We start from the raw sequence: 16,135 nt of genomic DNA on the forward strand, positions 1-16,135 counted from the left end.
CCAACTGTGGGTAATCACCAAATAAAAATGGGTACGTGGTGGTTTTGAAATAAATTCCTTTAGAAAAATCTGATTAATAACTGTAATCTCAAATTGTGCTGCTATCTCATCTGATTCAAACATCAAACACTGTTTTTATAACTCTGTAAATAAGCAGCACCGATTTTTAGAACTATTACTGTACTAATCATGCTCGAAACCATAATAAAACGTATTCAAGATCAAAGACCCGAAACTTTACTAAACGATAAACCGTCAGACCGGCCGATCCGGGACCCCGTGGGGTCCACGATCTCCGATGGCCAGTCTGGGATTCTCTAAACGTTCCTCACAGAGAATGAACCATGTTTCGCGAGTTTGGTCCGAAACAGAAGGTCGGATTACCCAAAATCGCGTTATCGCTTAAAATCCAAACCTTAGCCCCAGGGTTCGCGATTTCGAAGTATCCGGGACTCCGATTCGCAATCCGTCGAATCCTACATGATCCTGAAATCATGTAGAACGACATAGCCAAAATTGAGTGCGATCCAACAATTTGACGACACTGCACCCAAGGATCGCGCGATATGGAAAATTCTTTCGGGGGTCAAACGGACTCCAAATCGAGGTCCGCGAAATCCTACGCGCTTGTGACAACACGAGGATCGCAAAACTGCATAGAATCACTTCACCACCCTCACCCATGCGCCGCCACACGTGCGGGCAGATTGGTTGTCCAAAGCGATACCGGGTGGTCGGAAAATCTCGGAACCGAGACTCCAAACTTCTATCCTAGGTAAGACACCCCATTTGGAGTCACTTTTGTTCTTGGACATACCCCAAAAAGTGGCCGAAAGTGGCCGATCACAGCGGCCGAAGTTTGGCCAATTTTCAAGTTGAAAATCGAGTGATCGAGAGGCGAAATTGATCAAAACCCATACATCCATCAGTTGGAGCACGAAAAATAGCTGAGGATCCATACCTTACTCGAATGATTTGGTGGAGAAACGAAGGAGATCGAATGAGATGAAGTTTCGACTGGAAACCGGCGGTTTTCGCCAGTTTCCGGCGAACTCCGAGGGGCGCCGTGGCTGAGATCGGTCGGGGAAGAACTGCGAGGGTGTGACGGTTCCGTCGGTACCCATGGCGGAGATCAAGCCGGCCTGTGGTGGCCGGAGTAGCGACGAGAAGGGGCGGAGGTCGGGGGAGGAGTCGCGCGGGAGGAGAGAGAGAGAGGAGAGAGAAACTGACGGGGAAGAGAGAGAGAGAAGAGATAAAAATCTGACTTTTTCCCAAATTACCATTTTGCCCTTCGCGGTATTTTGACCGTATTTTCTTCGTTACAACTTCGATTCGAGTCTACTCTGTGTCTACGGACTCGTTTCGCCGTGCTCTACGCAACGGCGTAAGCGGAATTGCCAAATTCTTTCTCGATCAAAAAGTAAACTTTTTTCCTATTAAATAATGCGAGGGCAAAATCGTCTTTTTGCTAGAATATATTAATCATACTTTTTAGATATTGTGTTACTTTTTTAGATATTTTGTTTTGGGTTATTACAATCATTAAATTCAATATCGAAATCTTTTGCTTTGATTTTGTTCACACGTCAAATATTTACGTTGTTTATTCAATTCAAATGATTTATCTATTTGATTATTTTAATAAACAAGGGAATATTTTTTTGTCAATAATAAAAAATGTGATTATAACATAAGAATTACGTGATTCTCTTACATTTACGGGGATGTATTCAATTTTGATTTAAAAGAGTTATAAAGTTGATGGAGTTTAATTGAGTTTGACTGAATTCTACAAACTCCACATAGATTTTGACTAATTTGTGTATATATTTTAATTGAGTTTGTTAGAGTTTTATTGGGTTTTATGGAATTTATAGCCCAAAAAAAATACAAAGGGTTTAGGGGGTGATGGTGGTGGTGGTGGTGTTGGTGGTTTATGGGTGGTGGTGGGGGTGGTAGTGGTGGGGGCGATGAGAGTCATGTGGTGGAGTAGGTGGTGGTGGTGGCGGTGATATTGATTTGAGGCGTGGTGATGGTGTGGGTGATGGTGGGGCTGATAATGGGGGTGGTTGTGGTGGTGGCGATGGTAGTGGTGACGATGAGGTTGTAGTAGGGGTGGTGCTGGGGGCGGTGACAATGTCAGTGGGGGCGGGGGCAGCAATGATGGTGGCTACAACAGTGATGATAGCCACGATAAGATGGTGGTAGTAAAAGTGGTGAAATCATATATTGAGAATACAAAATCTATGGGGAAAAGCAAAGATTTGTCATGGCCTAAAGAGTAATGCTACTCTTACCACATTTTTATATCACATTCTCATATCACATTGTGTGACAGCTGTTGAGGTCCAAAAAATCTACGGTTGGGCCCGAATAAATTCCCGGCCCAATACGACACCTTATTAAGAAAAGACCCAATTTGGAGCACACGAAAGTCCGCCATGCACAAGTCACAGTCCACGTGCCATGCCAAATAAATAATCCGTCATGCTAGGAATTGAGATAAATATTATAAAATACACCGGCTTTACAAGCCCATGCCAATTAAGCATCGTGTCCCTCTTCAAGGACTATAAAATTAAAGCACGCCAAGCAACATGTCATGTCAAGCAAGAAATCATTATTTCACACCCAACCACGCTACAAGCTTAAGTGGGCCCAAGCCACTCAAATGCCCGGGGCTTGCTTGAGTGAGTTGTGGTATGGACAGTAATGAATTGTCATGAGGCCCATTGATGGGCCGAGAAATGGAATTCCCGGTTTGCCTGGGAGCCTCGAAACTCAAGCTCATTTCTTAGGGCCAAACATGTGGGCGAGCACAAAAGAGAAAATAGCTCATACTTCAACCAAAATTGCCCAACACTTGATAAGGTTAACCCATTTATTTGATAAATCAACATTTTGTCTTAGAAGGCCCATACAATTAGAAAAAGAAGCAGCAAAAGCCCTAGCATTTGGCTGGAAAACAAAGCCACGAAAGGAGCCACTTTCTACCCATCAAAAACAACTGATCGAAGGCAAGCATCCCCTATGGAACCCTTCAATTTCATGCTTTGTTCTTCCATCTTCTTCATCTCTATCCCAAAACCCACATCCAGAGAGAGTAAACATCACATCTCATCCCTGGAACACTTTTCAATTTTGAGCCATATTCCTTCATATCTTCCTGTTTTCTCTTCTGTCAAGCAACCCAAGAGCCTGATGAAGCTTTCGTCAAGCTGCTGGAAATCTGTTAAAGTCACCCATGCTTTTATCTTCTTCCTCTCTTTCCGATAAATACATCCAGAAAGAGCAAGCTTTACCTCTCATCCTTGGAACCCTTCGATTTCAAGCCATGTTCTTCTATTGCTTCTCTTTTTCTCCTATGTCTAGCCATTACAGAGTCTGACCAAGCTTTTTTCAGGCTGCCAAAAAATTGCTCAAACCACTCACTTCTCATCTCTCTCTCTCTTCAACGAACCCCTTTAGAATCTCTTTTCTCTTGCTTTAAACCTCTGTTTCTCATAGGAAATCACAGCTCTTTCTCTCTCTCTCATGCTACACTCATGAATGCTCAGCACCCATGCCACAAGCTTCTCATGCAAAGCCAAGAATTTATCTGTAAGCAATAAGACTCAGCTACCCTTTCGAAACGCTCTTGGGGTTTGATCATTGAACTCAGACTCAAGGGGTAATTTCACACATTTAGCTCTTTATAACAGCCCAGACCCATACCCATTTGTAGCTGGCGGAAAAAAAGCCCCTACAACAGCTTAGGTGGACAACCACATTAATTAATAAATAAAAGGGGAATAAAGCCTGTTTGGGCCTAAATTTGGCATACCCAGTCTAAATATCAAAAGCCCATGGCAAAATTTGACAGCCACCAGCAATCCCTAGATAAATGGGCCAAAGTTATACACTCAACCCAACACTGGAAACCCAGAATAATAAAGCAATCTCATGACCCAACCAGATTTGGGCTTTTCATTTGAAATTGAATTTAAAAGCCCAAATCCAAGAAGGACCAACCGAGAATCTGTCATTTGAGCTTCGAAAAAAGGAAAATCAGCCCACAGTTTCAAAACTCAAACTGGGCTTAGCATGATTAAAAGATAAGAAAAGGCCCAAAATTGGAGGCTAACCCACGTGACTGCCTGAACTTTGAAAAGTCAGCAATTTCAACCGGGTTGATAAAGAGTTGACAAAGGCAGGCAAAAAGAAGGGACATCTCTGAATCTCTGCCACCAGAAGATCAAATCCCTTTATATATATGTTCAAAGATATTGTTTATACTCCAAAGAAGGCATCATCTTTCAAGGGATACGAAGGTTATCTTTTTCTAGAAAAAGATAAACAGGAAACATGGAATTGTTCAAAACTGGAAAATCAAACTAACCATCACATTTGGCAGTTGGAATTAAAGAGAGGTTAGGTTCTCTTTCAAGAAAAACAGGGAAGTGATTGTCTTAAGAACTGACCATTGAGGGCTTATCTGCCAGAATTGATAAAAACCTTTTTTTTTTTTTTTTAATCTTTACATTTTAAAATGAAAGATCTTTTAAGAAATTTTGCGTCCATTATTAAAAGTAATAAGCCCCGTTCCAAAACATTTCTTATAAATGTAAGAGAAGGTGAACAGAGCACACACAGAATCAATCAAACAACTAAAAAAGTCAAAAGACAAAAACTCAAAATGATCACTTGATCTCTGAGAACCTTCAAACACACTGAAGCAACCTAAAGCTCATTGAGCCACAAGAAAGAAGTTAGCTATAATCCAGAATCTCTAACTTCAGTTCAGTTTCAGAGAAATAGTCATTCAAAGCGAGATTTATCTCGTTACAAATTTGGTTCAGCACAAGCCAAATCAAGCAGAGTCCGAGTTTTTATAAATATGAAAACCTCAACAAATTTATGGAGAGCCTTGATCAAGCAGAACAGGTACTGCAGTGCAGTTCCAGCTCAGTAATCATTAAGTCCAGCCACTTCTGCCCTTTCCAGACTGAAGAGGATTCCAATTTTGCCTATTCAAAGAGCCTTCCAGGACTTGAAATTGATTGAAGCTCTGCCAAACTCAAACGTTGGTACCGATTTATAGTTGAAACTCGACGGTTGAAGTTGCTGACAGTTTAGTCCAGCACATGCATACCCAATCTAGCCTGAATCAGAAGCTTCTGTCTAGACAGAAATGGAAGTCTAGCCTTCATTTTGTCTTTCTGGAGTTGGTTTTTTACTGTAGAGTTTTGTAAAAGTCAGTTTCGCCTGAAAACAATCCATTTTTTCACTATCTATTCTGGCAAGAACTACCAACATTGTACTGTGAAAAATTATGAAGTCTTCACCAGTCTGAGGCAGGAAAAGCACTTACTTGGGAGATATTTCTCACCCAAATTCACAATCGTTTGTTTAGAAATCAGTAACTTGGGGAGCAAGTTATCTATTTTCAAGAAGTCAGCTAGGATTTTTATTGCTAGCAGTGGCACGCTCGCACACTAAAGAAAGTTAACTTGTTGACCAGTCAATGGTTTTCAAGGCAATGAGAAATTTTACCCTTCCATCACAGGAACAAACACAAAATGGGTGAACAAAACCACAAATCATTTTAATTGATACGGATGTTCATCTCAACTGCCACATAAGGTGGTATGAAAATATTGTAAGAGTAGCATTATTATGGCCTAAAATAGTATAGAATCAAACGAAATCCACCAATTTTTGTATTTCCTTTAAAAAAAATTTATAAGGTTTTGAATACACTCGAACTTTTATAAAGTCTTTTAAAATTGTGATTGAATACATCTAAATTTGAATGGAGTTTAAAAAGTCTGAATTGAATACACCAAAAATGGTATAGATTTCTATAAAATCGTGATTAAATACACTTTTAAACTTCGTTAAAATCTTTTAAAATCTCAATTGAATACACCCCTTAGTTTGGTAACAATATATATTTTTTATTTTCGCATTTTAATCAGTAATACTATCAAACTTGAATCAACAATGGTGTCTAAAAACATTTTGACTTTCTTGTAGTTTGTTACCTAGTTTGTTGGAAGTGTGGAATGAGCACACGAGGCGAGGGGGTCTGCGATTAAGTTGCAAATAGTAAAATGTGTAATTATTAGACCAAACGCAAAACGACCTGAACATGATAGCGCCGATGCGGGAGACGGAGCGTTTTACTGGCATACACCATACATTTCACGACATCAAATCAAATTAAAGAGCGTTATCAGGAAATAAATAAAATAAAATAAAAACAAAGAGAATAAAGTGAAACATAGGGAGTGTTTGGCAACGACCTTATAACCTCCACCACCCATCCTCACGGAGATGCCGAAAAGGTCAAAATGAAAAATGGAATCATAGGAAAATAGAAAAAATGATAAAAAGGGAAAAAATGTAAATAAAATATTCCCATTTTGGGGCTCAGTAGCTGTACATATAGCATTTGCACCTGGCTTCACAAACCCTAGTCTCTTCTTTACTCTCTCATTGTCTACCTGAAGCCCTAGCAAAATGGCTTCGCGAAGGCTCTTATCTTCTCTCGCCCGGTCCTCCGTACGCCGAGCACCTTCTAAATCTCCGATCTCAAGCCCTAACCCTAGAATCGCATCCCCATCGCCATCGTCTCGATGCGCTTCTCCTTATGGCTACATCCTCAACCGCGTGGCCCAGTACGCCACCGCCGCGGCTGCCGAGACAACGACGGCGTCATCATCCCCTAAAAGTAAGGACGCCGGGAAGGGAAAAATTACCGACGAATTCACCGGGAAGGGCGCGATCGGGAAGGTGTGCCAGGTGATCGGAGCCGTTGTCGATGTGAGGTTCGAGGAGGGCTTGCCCCCGATCTTGACTGCACTTGAAGTGCTGGACAACTCGATCCGATTGGTGCTTGAGGTGGCTCAGCACTTGGGCGAGAACATGGTCAGGACCATTGCTATGGATGGTACTGAAGGGCTTGTCAGAGGACAGCGCGTGCTCAACACTGGTTCTCCCATCACTGTAAGCTATATATACGATTGTTTCCCGGTCCGCGCTTACTGATTTTACCTCCTAGGCCATGATTGTCACTAGATTTGATGAGAAATGTTAGGGTTTCATTATGCTTGATGGTAAACTGCTGACTTTGATGCTTTTATGGATGGGAATGTTCTGCGTTTTGATTGATTTCTGAATTGGTGCTGGGGTTTTCAGATCTGGAAGTTATTATTGTTTTTCTCTCCGGTACATTTTCTCTTAGTAGAATCGTTGCCGAGTGATTTACATTTCTGGCTTCTGCTGTTCAAAGGTTTAATATTTTAGGTCCTTTTTAGGGTTCAAGTAATATATTGACCGTTAGCTATCAAATTTAAACATGTCTTCATTGGCTAATTTTCTTCGGATCTTATGTGGTCAAATTGTGATATTTTCTTTGGCATTTCCATTTTTCATCTATAATCTTGATCATTCAGCACTCTTTTTGTTATAATTGATGTGTTTATTTTTTTGAATTTAGTTTCAGTTTTCAAATTTGTTTTTCCTTGAATTCTGACTTATATTTTGGTATTTATTTGCCTTTTTAGGTGCCTGTTGGTAGGGCTACCCTTGGTCGAATCATGAATGTCATCGGAGAGCCCATTGATGAGAGAGGCGATATGAGTACGAAATTTAGAAACCTTTAAAAACAAATCACTTGGTTAAGTAGTTGTGTGAATATTTTACTGCAACATGTCAAATACATGCCACGCAAGTTTCTGACAATTTCTTTGTGAATACTCCAACAGAAACCGATCACTTTCTGCCCATCCATAGAGAAGCTCCTGCCTTTGTTGAGCAAGCAACTGAACAGCAGATCCTTGTTACCGGAATCAAGGTATATTGGTTTTAACCTCTACTATCTTTACTTGTAATAGCATTTGATCCTCTAATTGCTGTATTCCCTTCCTTTAAAGTATATGTTATGTGCTCTAGATTCAGTTTACTAAATTACTGGCTTCATATACAGGTTGTAGATCTTCTTGCTCCCTACCAAAGAGGAGGAAAGATTGGGTTGTTTGGTGGTGCTGGTGTAGGAAAAACTGTGCTTATTATGGAACTTATCAACAATGTTGCAAAGGCTCATGGTCAGAGTTTTTCGAAATATATACATGTTAGTACGCTGGTTTTGTCCGTGTTATTGTTTGTTTACATCTATTTTCATTGATCAGGTGGTTTCTCTGTGTTTGCCGGTGTTGGAGAACGTACTCGTGAGGGTAATGACTTGTACAGGGAAATGATTGAGAGTGGTGTCATTAAGCTAGGTGAAAAGCAGGTAAAGACACTGCATTTCACTTGCCACCCTCTCTCTACGCATTCATCACTGTCTGTGTTTTCTGGAAAGTTATTGCTTACTTACTCTTCTTCCTTTTCTTTTTCATCAGGCTGACAGCAAATGTGCTCTAGTGTACGGTCAAATGAATGAGCCCCCTGGTGCTCGTGCTCGTGTTGGTTTGACTGGGTTGACTGTGGCTGAACACTTCCGTGATGCTGAAGGGCAAGATGTGCTTCTCTTTATTGACAACATTTTCCGCTTTACCCAAGTAAGCGTGGTTGCTGAGGAACTATTGAAGATTGTATGTCTTCAGACATTGAATATTGTTAGTGACGCTATGTTTGTTTCTGGCCCATCCTGCAGGCAAACTCTGAGGTGTCTGCTTTGCTTGGTCGTATCCCATCTGCTGTCGGATACCAACCTACTTTAGCTACTGATCTTGGAGGTCTTCAAGAGCGTATTACTACCACCAAGAAGGGTTCCATCACTTCTGTCCAAGCTATTTATGTGCCTGCTGATGACTTGACAGATCCAGCTCCTGCCACCACCTTTGCTCATTTGGATGCCACCACTGTGCTGTCACGACAGGTCTGACATCTACATGGATTAATTGCAGTTTATCTTGCCATGCCATATTTTCAGTAACCTTGTTGACATTTTGAAATGAACAGATCTCTGAGCTTGGTATCTATCCTGCCGTCGATCCCCTTGATTCCACATCTCGTATGCTCTCCCCTCATATTTTGGGTGAGGAACACTACAACACTGCTCGTGGTGTCCAGAAGGTTCTTCAAGATTACAAGAATTTGCAAGATATTATTGCTATTTTGGGGATGGATGAGCTTAGTGAAGACGATAAGTTGACAGTCGCCCGTGCCCGTAAAATTCAACGTTTCTTGAGCCAGCCGTTCCATGTTGCAGAGGTTTTCACTGGTGCCCCTGGAAAATACGTGGAGTTGAAAGAAAGCATTACCAGCTTCCAGGTATCCCTTCCTCCTCTCTCCCTCTCTGTTCTGTCTGCATGTTTCCTCATTTCTGATATTGAAGTTTTGTTTATTATTTTCCCAGTTACTGGTGGAATTCCTCTCTTGGAGAAGCTATTAATTATATAGTTCTTGTTTTCCATGATATTTTACGATAACATTTAATTATGTATGTTTTGAAATGATGGAGTCATTAAAGTATTAACAGGAGAATTAAGGTTTGCCAAATTCAGGATGATAGATGATGGGGTTTTTTATGTCCATCAAAGTCTGTTCTAATCTCTGTTATCTTTTGATAATCATTTTATTCAGGATAAGGACAACTTTTGTTTTTGGTTGACCTTTCGGTATCTGTTAATAATTTAATTCTATGCTTGATGCTATCTGAGTTTATTTCTCTCTTTCTCCACAAGAATAAAGGCCATGAGTTAACAATGTTACTTACCACCGAGTCACCCCCTTAAGTTACACCCATCTATTTTCTGCATGCATGAATAGTACCAATGTTTAAATTTGGCGGTTTTTGACTTGATGATATAAGGACTAGTGAGCGTGATTCATGCTATGTTTTTGTTATTTTATTTTGACAGGGAGTGTTGGATGGAAAGTACGATGACCTTTCAGAACAATCGTTCTACATGGTTGGAGGTATCGAGGAGGTCATTGCTAAGGCTGAGAAGATTGCCAAGGAGTCTGCTGCCTAATCTTCTTCCCCCATCTCACCTGTTCCTTTTATCTTGATAATTGCGAAAAACCCAAATAATTTAGATGCAGCTGGCATTGCTAGCGGACAGGATTTTCATTTTTGAGAAACAAAGTGTATGAGCATTTTCCATTTCAGATTTAAGCATATTCCCGGGTGTGAGAGAAATGGAGCCAATGGGCCTAACCCCTTTTTTCTTGTTGTTCAATAAGGGGAAAAAGAAAAAGAGGACGTGTAAATTTTTTTTTTCCTTTTCTATTTAGAAAAATTGGATGCGATTGATGTTAAACCCTTGTTCATGTGAATTACTTGAGAGTTGCAGGCTATGCCTAGCTGTTATCCAATTTGCTTCTTGTGTACCTCATATGCATAATACCTTGTTTTGTTTTACTGCGTGGAGTTGTCGAGTGGCTGATTAGGTTAGCTGCGATATGCAAATAATTTCGACTTCGATTATGTTATTCATTGCCGACCTAGCCTTGTTCAATTTCTTGGTTGTGTGGACTCAAACCCAGCTAAACGGTCTTTTAACTTGAATGTCTTCATCCACACACCCAACAATTGATGGCCTCGTTCGTTTGATAGTTTGGCTTGGATCGTTTCGTGGTCTAGATCATGGATCCGGATCCTCTGCATCCTCTGCTCATGACTCTTCCATTTTAATTGAAATCAAATAGTCTAGTCCAGTGTCCACGTCACAACCAATTGCTTTATCAGTTATCCTCCATAAGCCCAGGATCTCCCAAAACCAATGCCACGTGGATACGCGACTATCCAAGTCTAACCTCAACCCGATCCAACCACGGGTTCGTCACTTGACCTTTGAGATTCTCGACTGTTTGTTGTGTCATCACCTGCTTTGGCGCCGGCCTTTTCCCACCGTAGCCCCCCGACACAAACATAAAATCCTCCCAACCTAAACCTAACAGCCATGTCATTTACAATCTTCCAACCCGCTTCGGTGCCCCTCCTCCACTCCCATGCGCACCTTAGCTCACCCCTCCCTCCCATGTCTATCTTACGCCGCCTGAACGCCAACCACCTAAAACTAAAACTACGCCGCCACCGCTTCGCCAGTGTCGCCGCCGCAGTACGCCAGGACACCGCGCTCTGGACCCAAGCCCCACTCTCCGAGATTGAACCAGCCGCCGAGTCGCTCTTCCACGTCCGCATCGACTTGTCCGACGCGCCCGACCTCGCTTCGTCCCACACGCGCGCTGGCCAGTATCTCCAGCTTCGCGTCCCGGACGAGTCCAAACCCTCGTTTCTGGCCATCGCGTCGCCGCCTTCGTTGGCGGCGACAAAGGGCGTGTTCGAGTTCTTGGTGAAGAGCGTGGCGGGGTCCACAGCGGAGCTTCTGTGCACGCTCAAGAGAGGGGATGTCGTGGAGCTAAGCCAGGCTATGGGGAAAGGCTTCGAGATTGATCGGATCGACCCGCCCGAGAAATACCCAACGGTTCTAATATTCGCCACGGGATCTGGAATAAGGTCAGCAGAAAAAAACATTATTTGATTTTAGAGCATTAGGTGGATTTATTTGCTTATTTACAAGCGATTTGACATGCCACAGCCCTTGAATATGTGCAGTCCAATCCGTTCTCTGATTGAATCGGGGTTTAGCGCCGATACAAGATCAGACGTCAAGCTCTTCTATGGGGCTAGAAACCTCGACAGAATGGCTTATCAGGTTTCTAGACATGAAATTCTATTTATTTGTTTTCATATGCTCAATTTCAATTTATGACTTTTGCGTGATTGTGGTTCTTGTTCCTCCCAAATCTTATAGGATAGATTTAAGGACTGGGAATCTTCAGGTGTTGAGATTGTGCCAGTATTATCACAGCCGCATGATGGTTGGACGGGACAAAGTGGTTATGTGCAGGTAACCTGTGCTCATGCGCTTGAGTGGGTTGTAAGCTTATTTTGAGTCGTCTCACTTTGAACTGCCCAAATAATGCTTTCTATGGTTACATTTTCAGGCTGCTTTTTCCAGAGCCAAGCAAATTTATAACCCTCTTTCTACAGCTGCTGTTTTATGTGGGCAGAAGCAGATGACTGAGGTACCTTAATGTTCTATTTCGCATTTGTAAATTTTTTGGTTTGCGTCTCCATGTTTGTTTGAATCTTTCTGAGCATCCTCTGGGTTCATATTTGATCTTGTGGCCGCTACATTGGTAATAAAAAAAAAGTTACAATCGACTGAATGTCTTGTGTTTGTCATGTTCACACTCATACATGGACGTAAAGATAGATATTGTTCTGTGACCTATATAATTTTGAAATCTTACAAGGAGCTAGTCTCAGTCCTGATCTGCGCCAGACAATGTGCTACCATTGTCTTGTTTACTAGTTTGTCCCACAACTTAGGTGTAAATAATTTATTGCATTACCACTTATTTGGTTAAACAAAAGTACAAAGATCAGTTTGTCCTCAAGCTATATCTTGTTCCTTATCTTATATGTTTAGAAGGATCGGTAAATAGACGAATCTGTTGATTTTGAAATTAAAGTTTTATGATCATGGTCCTAGTTTTTGTGGTTTCCCATGATATCTTTATTTCACACGGCTTGCTGCTATCATTTAAACTTTATCACATTTCGTTGGCATCTGCATAGTAACTTGCGCCAAGGTATCTGTCTTTTGCTTTCGTTACAGATATGATGTTTGTCTTTTGGCATTGGTTGATATAGTCATGATTGTTCATATAAACCAGATCTACCCTTAGCAGTCAACCAACTGAATTTGCTTACTTTAGTGGCTTACACAATCATTGTTAGTCAGAAAAATAGAACTACGTGATACATGTAAAGAGAAATGTAGATAAAAGGAATTTGGGCGATGACCAACTCTAGTGAGTGAGGTGTCTTTTGTTTAAAATAGTTGATGCCTCATTTAGTTCTCATGTCTGTCAATGCAGCAAGTAGTGCAAGCTAAGCCACTCTCCATGTGCTGCTATAGACTTAATTCTGGTGTTAGCTTCAGCATTGTCACTTTGATCTCTATCACGATCAAGTTTCAAAGCAGACGTTACAATTTGAAATGTTTTCTCATTGCAGGAGGTTACCTCAATTCTTATAGCAGATGGAGTCCCCAGTGAAAAAATACTGAAGAATTTCTGACTAAACCATCAAAATCGATTGTTGTATCATTAGTACTGAGGGACAGTGTATTGATTTGTTCCCCACTGCTGAGGATAGATTATCCTAAGCTTGGAAAAAGAAAATAAATACAATTTTGGGATTCTGACTTGCAAGCATCTTCGTAGTTTGTATGTCAAAATTGTTAATTATCGCTCCCAGAAGATAGAATTATAAAATTTTAGCTTCGACATGGAAGGAACTTGGAAGTCAACTTATTCTGAACTTTTAAATGATATTAGCCAATTTTTTTATCGATATCAGAAAGTCCGGTGAACTGATATTAAAGGCTGTAACGTCACATAGACGATTTAGATACGCGTCTAGACGTCAATCTACAAGTTTTCTTTGGTGTAGTTACACTTCTAGAACATTTAATAAGATCTAAATTTCCTTTTGGAGGAAAAAGAGTTCCACTGCGACAATTTCAAATAAAATCCAACTCGTTATTGAAATATGTTAAGAAAGAACAGGCATCTCAATTCAAGTGACAAGTTAGGATACAAATTCGGGCAACCTTACACAATTTAGTTTTCTGCAATCAAGAATTGAAGCAAAGTAAACAAGACCAATATAGTGAAGTGCTAACCCGCATTTTAAAAGATAAGCCTACAAATTTTATCCTCGTGGGCATCGTTGTAGTTGTTATCAGTTGCATTTCCTTTAGCATCTTCTATGTGCTTTCCATTGGGCTCAGGATCTCTGTCCTCATCTAAGTGATGGTGACGATGTTTGTGGAGATGATGGCAATGGTGGCCACTTCTCTTGTGCCTCAACTGTTTACCTGCTTCGTCATGGTTGTCATCTGATGACTTTCCTAAAGATCTGCTCCTCCTGTTGTGTAAGTGGGAATCAGAGTCTGCTGACCTAGAATCAACACTATGTGATCTTGATCGCCTATGACGTTTATGGTGTTTTGCGTGCCTTTTCCTTCTAACATCACCATCCTCATAACTTAAAGAATCAGGAGAAAGGGATCTCAACTGTCGGTGGCGTTTGTGGTGCTTAGAATGACACCTTCGGATTCTTCTCTCATCCTCATCACTGTAAGAACCAGAAGAATCTGAATCTGACCTCTGATGGCGCCTATGGTGCTTCGAATGACTTCTCTTGACTGTCTCAATATCATCATCACTGGAAGAATTGGAAGCACCGGAGTCTGATCTAGAATCATGATGTCTGTGCCTTTTGTGGTTTCGCTTCTTCCTCTTCCTATTTCCTTCGTAATCACTCTCATATTCATCACTGCCTTCATCACTTGAGCTTGAAGAATGTCTCTTTGGCTTTCTCTTGGATTTCTTCTCCTTCCTCTTCTCACTGTCACTTGTATCAGAGTGAGCGTGCTTCTTGTGCTTCTTGTGAGTTCTTTTACTTGACTTTCTTCTACCATCACTGATGTCAGTGTCACTATCATTATCAGAAACTGACACAGATCTTCTCTTATGCTTTGAAGATTTCAGCTTCCTCTCTTTGGCTTCAGCATCAGCTTTTGCCTTGGCAGCAGCTTCTAGTTTCTGCTCCCATTTCAAAGGGGCTTCTTTCTTCTCCAAAGCTCTTTTCTTCTTCTCCTCAACCAGTTGCATGAACCTCCTGGTATCCATTTAGATATAAAAACCAGCACAATATCTGCATGTTTGTATGATGACCGGAAGTACATCTCACAGAAGAGAAAAAAAAATGTTAGTTCCTTAACCATAGAGCATGTTCAATAACAATCACAAACTTGTTTTAGAATCCCATATACGAAGATGAATACTAATGCCAAGTCAATGAGTGATTGCTTGATACTCAATGTCATTCAAAATGAGCTAACAGAAAAGAAACTTAATAATAATGTTCTCTTTCCCTATAAAATACCAGGCATCACACTTCAGTCATAGATGCCCTCCTTCTTCCTCACATCTTAACATTCATCATTTTTAAGCCATACAGAAATTCAGAATAACAAAGACCCAACCAACATATGAACAGTGACTAATTACTCCAGAAAACCTGGTATATTACCCACTATGAATCATTCCTATCCTAGGTTAATCTACAAATCAGTATCCACCAAAATACCTAACAATAACAATTGTTACCAACTGAAAGGTTATGGCACTGACACAAGTTTACAATCAAAACGAAATAATGCAAATCCATTCCACCAAGAATAATACACACGTAAAGAATGATACTTCTCACATAGAAAGTAAATGGAACAGTAGTTCAGAAATTCAATTCGGCTTTCTTACCTTATCCGGAGAAAATCCACAGCTCAAAAGACCAAAGTCCAGCCTCAACAGCCCAAAGCTGCAAGTCTACTTCCAAACTGCCTGCAAGGTAATGACGTAATTTTTTTGTAATAAAAAACCCATTCTTTAATCTTTAAATTTTCAAACAGTGACAGAATATAGCTGAAGATCCATTTTTCACTAAATATATTTTCTTTTTTTGCATCACGATGAATTGAAATTTACTTTCGGCAACTATAGTTCTTTTTCTCAGTAACCGAGTCAAACCCCAGAATGAACATACATATAATCCCGTAATTTTAATTAATTAGACGATCAGATTAACGATATCAAAAACCCCAAATTTTACAACAGATCTTATCACTAAAATACAGAATTATAAACCCCTAAACTGTCAATGAATTGGTGACTGGAACGAGGTCATAGGATTAGCAGAAGAAACTTACCTGCAAGATGAGAGAGAGAGAGAGAGAGACAGAGAGACAGAGAGACAGAGATCTAAGGATGTAATTCGTGGCCTTGGAAGAGAGCTAGGGCTTGACTTTCGGCTTTCCAGAAACGTCTACGCGTTGGCTGTTGGGGCCTTGGGGGGGTGTATAAATACAGGGACGCGCACGGCACACCGACTCTTAATTTTTTGCAAATATATAATTTTGATTTTGTAAAATGAAAGGACTATAATGCCCCGCTAGTAAAGGAAATTTCCCTTTATGTTTTTTAAAGAAAAAAGAAAAAGAAAGTTTGTTTAAATAATTTTTTTTTTTTACCAAAGTAAAATGGCGTTATAGAACGAATGTAGAAA

At 40.6% G+C, this 16,135-nt stretch overlaps 3 protein-coding genes across 6 annotated transcripts; 2 read left to right on the forward strand and 1 right to left on the reverse strand.

Moving 5' to 3' along the window:
- The first annotated feature begins 6,238 nt into the window (after window positions 1-6,238).
- On the forward strand, window positions 6,239-10,320 carry LOC117634555 (ATP synthase subunit beta, mitochondrial). 2 transcript variants are annotated; one of them, XM_034368715.1, is made up of 9 exons: window positions 6,239-6,987; window positions 7,548-7,623; window positions 7,749-7,837; window positions 7,970-8,087; window positions 8,172-8,275; window positions 8,385-8,543; window positions 8,639-8,863; window positions 8,947-9,258; window positions 9,849-10,320. In XM_034368715.1, the coding sequence occupies exons 1-9, from the start codon at window positions 6,502-6,504 to the stop codon at window positions 9,960-9,962; spliced, it is 1,683 nt and encodes a 560-aa protein (XP_034224606.1). In that variant the 5' UTR covers window positions 6,239-6,501; the 3' UTR covers window positions 9,963-10,320. The 2 variants fall into 2 exon arrangements, with proteins under 2 accessions (XP_034224606.1, XP_034224612.1); XM_034368721.1 differs by lacking the exon at window positions 8,172-8,275 and having other exon boundaries at window positions 6,402-6,987; window positions 7,970-8,113.
- Window positions 10,321-10,460: 140 nt separating this feature from the next.
- On the forward strand, window positions 10,461-13,352 carry LOC117634606 (fruit protein pKIWI502-like). The gene is made up of 5 exons (XM_034368780.1): window positions 10,461-11,449; window positions 11,549-11,648; window positions 11,748-11,843; window positions 11,941-12,021; window positions 13,019-13,352. The coding sequence occupies exons 1-5, from the start codon at window positions 10,893-10,895 to the stop codon at window positions 13,079-13,081; spliced, it is 897 nt and encodes a 298-aa protein (XP_034224671.1). The 5' UTR covers window positions 10,461-10,892; the 3' UTR covers window positions 13,082-13,352.
- Window positions 13,353-13,524: 172 nt separating this feature from the next.
- LOC117634586 (nucleolin 1) lies at window positions 13,525-15,910 on the reverse strand. Of its 3 annotated transcripts, none has more exons than XM_034368759.1 (3): window positions 15,780-15,910; window positions 15,334-15,414; window positions 13,525-14,725 (listed from the first exon to the last, which is right to left on the reverse strand). In XM_034368759.1, exon 3 carries the CDS (start codon window positions 14,698-14,700, stop codon window positions 13,696-13,698), a length of 1,005 nt encoding a protein of 334 aa, XP_034224650.1. In that variant the 5' UTR covers window positions 14,701-14,725; window positions 15,334-15,414; window positions 15,780-15,910; the 3' UTR covers window positions 13,525-13,695. The 3 variants fall into 3 exon arrangements, with proteins under 3 accessions (XP_034224650.1, XP_034224643.1, XP_034224658.1); XM_034368752.1 differs by having other exon boundaries at window positions 13,525-14,756; XM_034368767.1 differs by lacking the exon at window positions 15,780-15,910 and having other exon boundaries at window positions 15,334-15,773.
- Between the last annotated feature and the right edge of the window lie 225 nt (window positions 15,911-16,135).

Source organism: Prunus dulcis, chromosome 1, assembly GCF_902201215.1.
Source record: "Prunus dulcis chromosome 1, ALMONDv2, whole genome shotgun sequence".
Lineage (NCBI taxonomy): Eukaryota > Viridiplantae > Streptophyta > Magnoliopsida > Rosales > Rosaceae > Prunus > Prunus dulcis.

Bases quoted from the DNA above. Each gene is read 5' to 3' on its own strand.
- LOC117634586 (XM_034368759.1), bottom strand. From the start codon at position 14,700: ATGGATACCAGGAGGTTCATGCAACTGGTTGAGGAGAAGAAGAAAAGA.
- LOC117634606 (XM_034368780.1), top strand. From the start codon at position 10,893: ATGTCATTTACAATCTTCCAACCCGCTTCGGTGCCCCTCCTCCACTCC. The intron at 11,450-11,548 runs GTCAGCAGAAAA...GAATATGTGCAG, and splicing joins GCCACGGGATCTGGAATAAG to TCCAATCCGTTCTCTGATTG. The intron at 11,649-11,747 runs GTTTCTAGACAT...CAAATCTTATAG, and splicing joins TCGACAGAATGGCTTATCAG to GATAGATTTAAGGACTGGGA.
- LOC117634555 (XM_034368715.1), top strand. From the start codon at position 6,502: ATGGCTTCGCGAAGGCTCTTATCTTCTCTCGCCCGGTCCTCCGTACGC. The intron at 6,988-7,547 runs GTAAGCTATATA...TTGCCTTTTTAG, and splicing joins ACACTGGTTCTCCCATCACT to GTGCCTGTTGGTAGGGCTAC. The intron at 8,276-8,384 runs GTAAAGACACTG...CTTTTTCATCAG, and splicing joins TTAAGCTAGGTGAAAAGCAG to GCTGACAGCAAATGTGCTCT.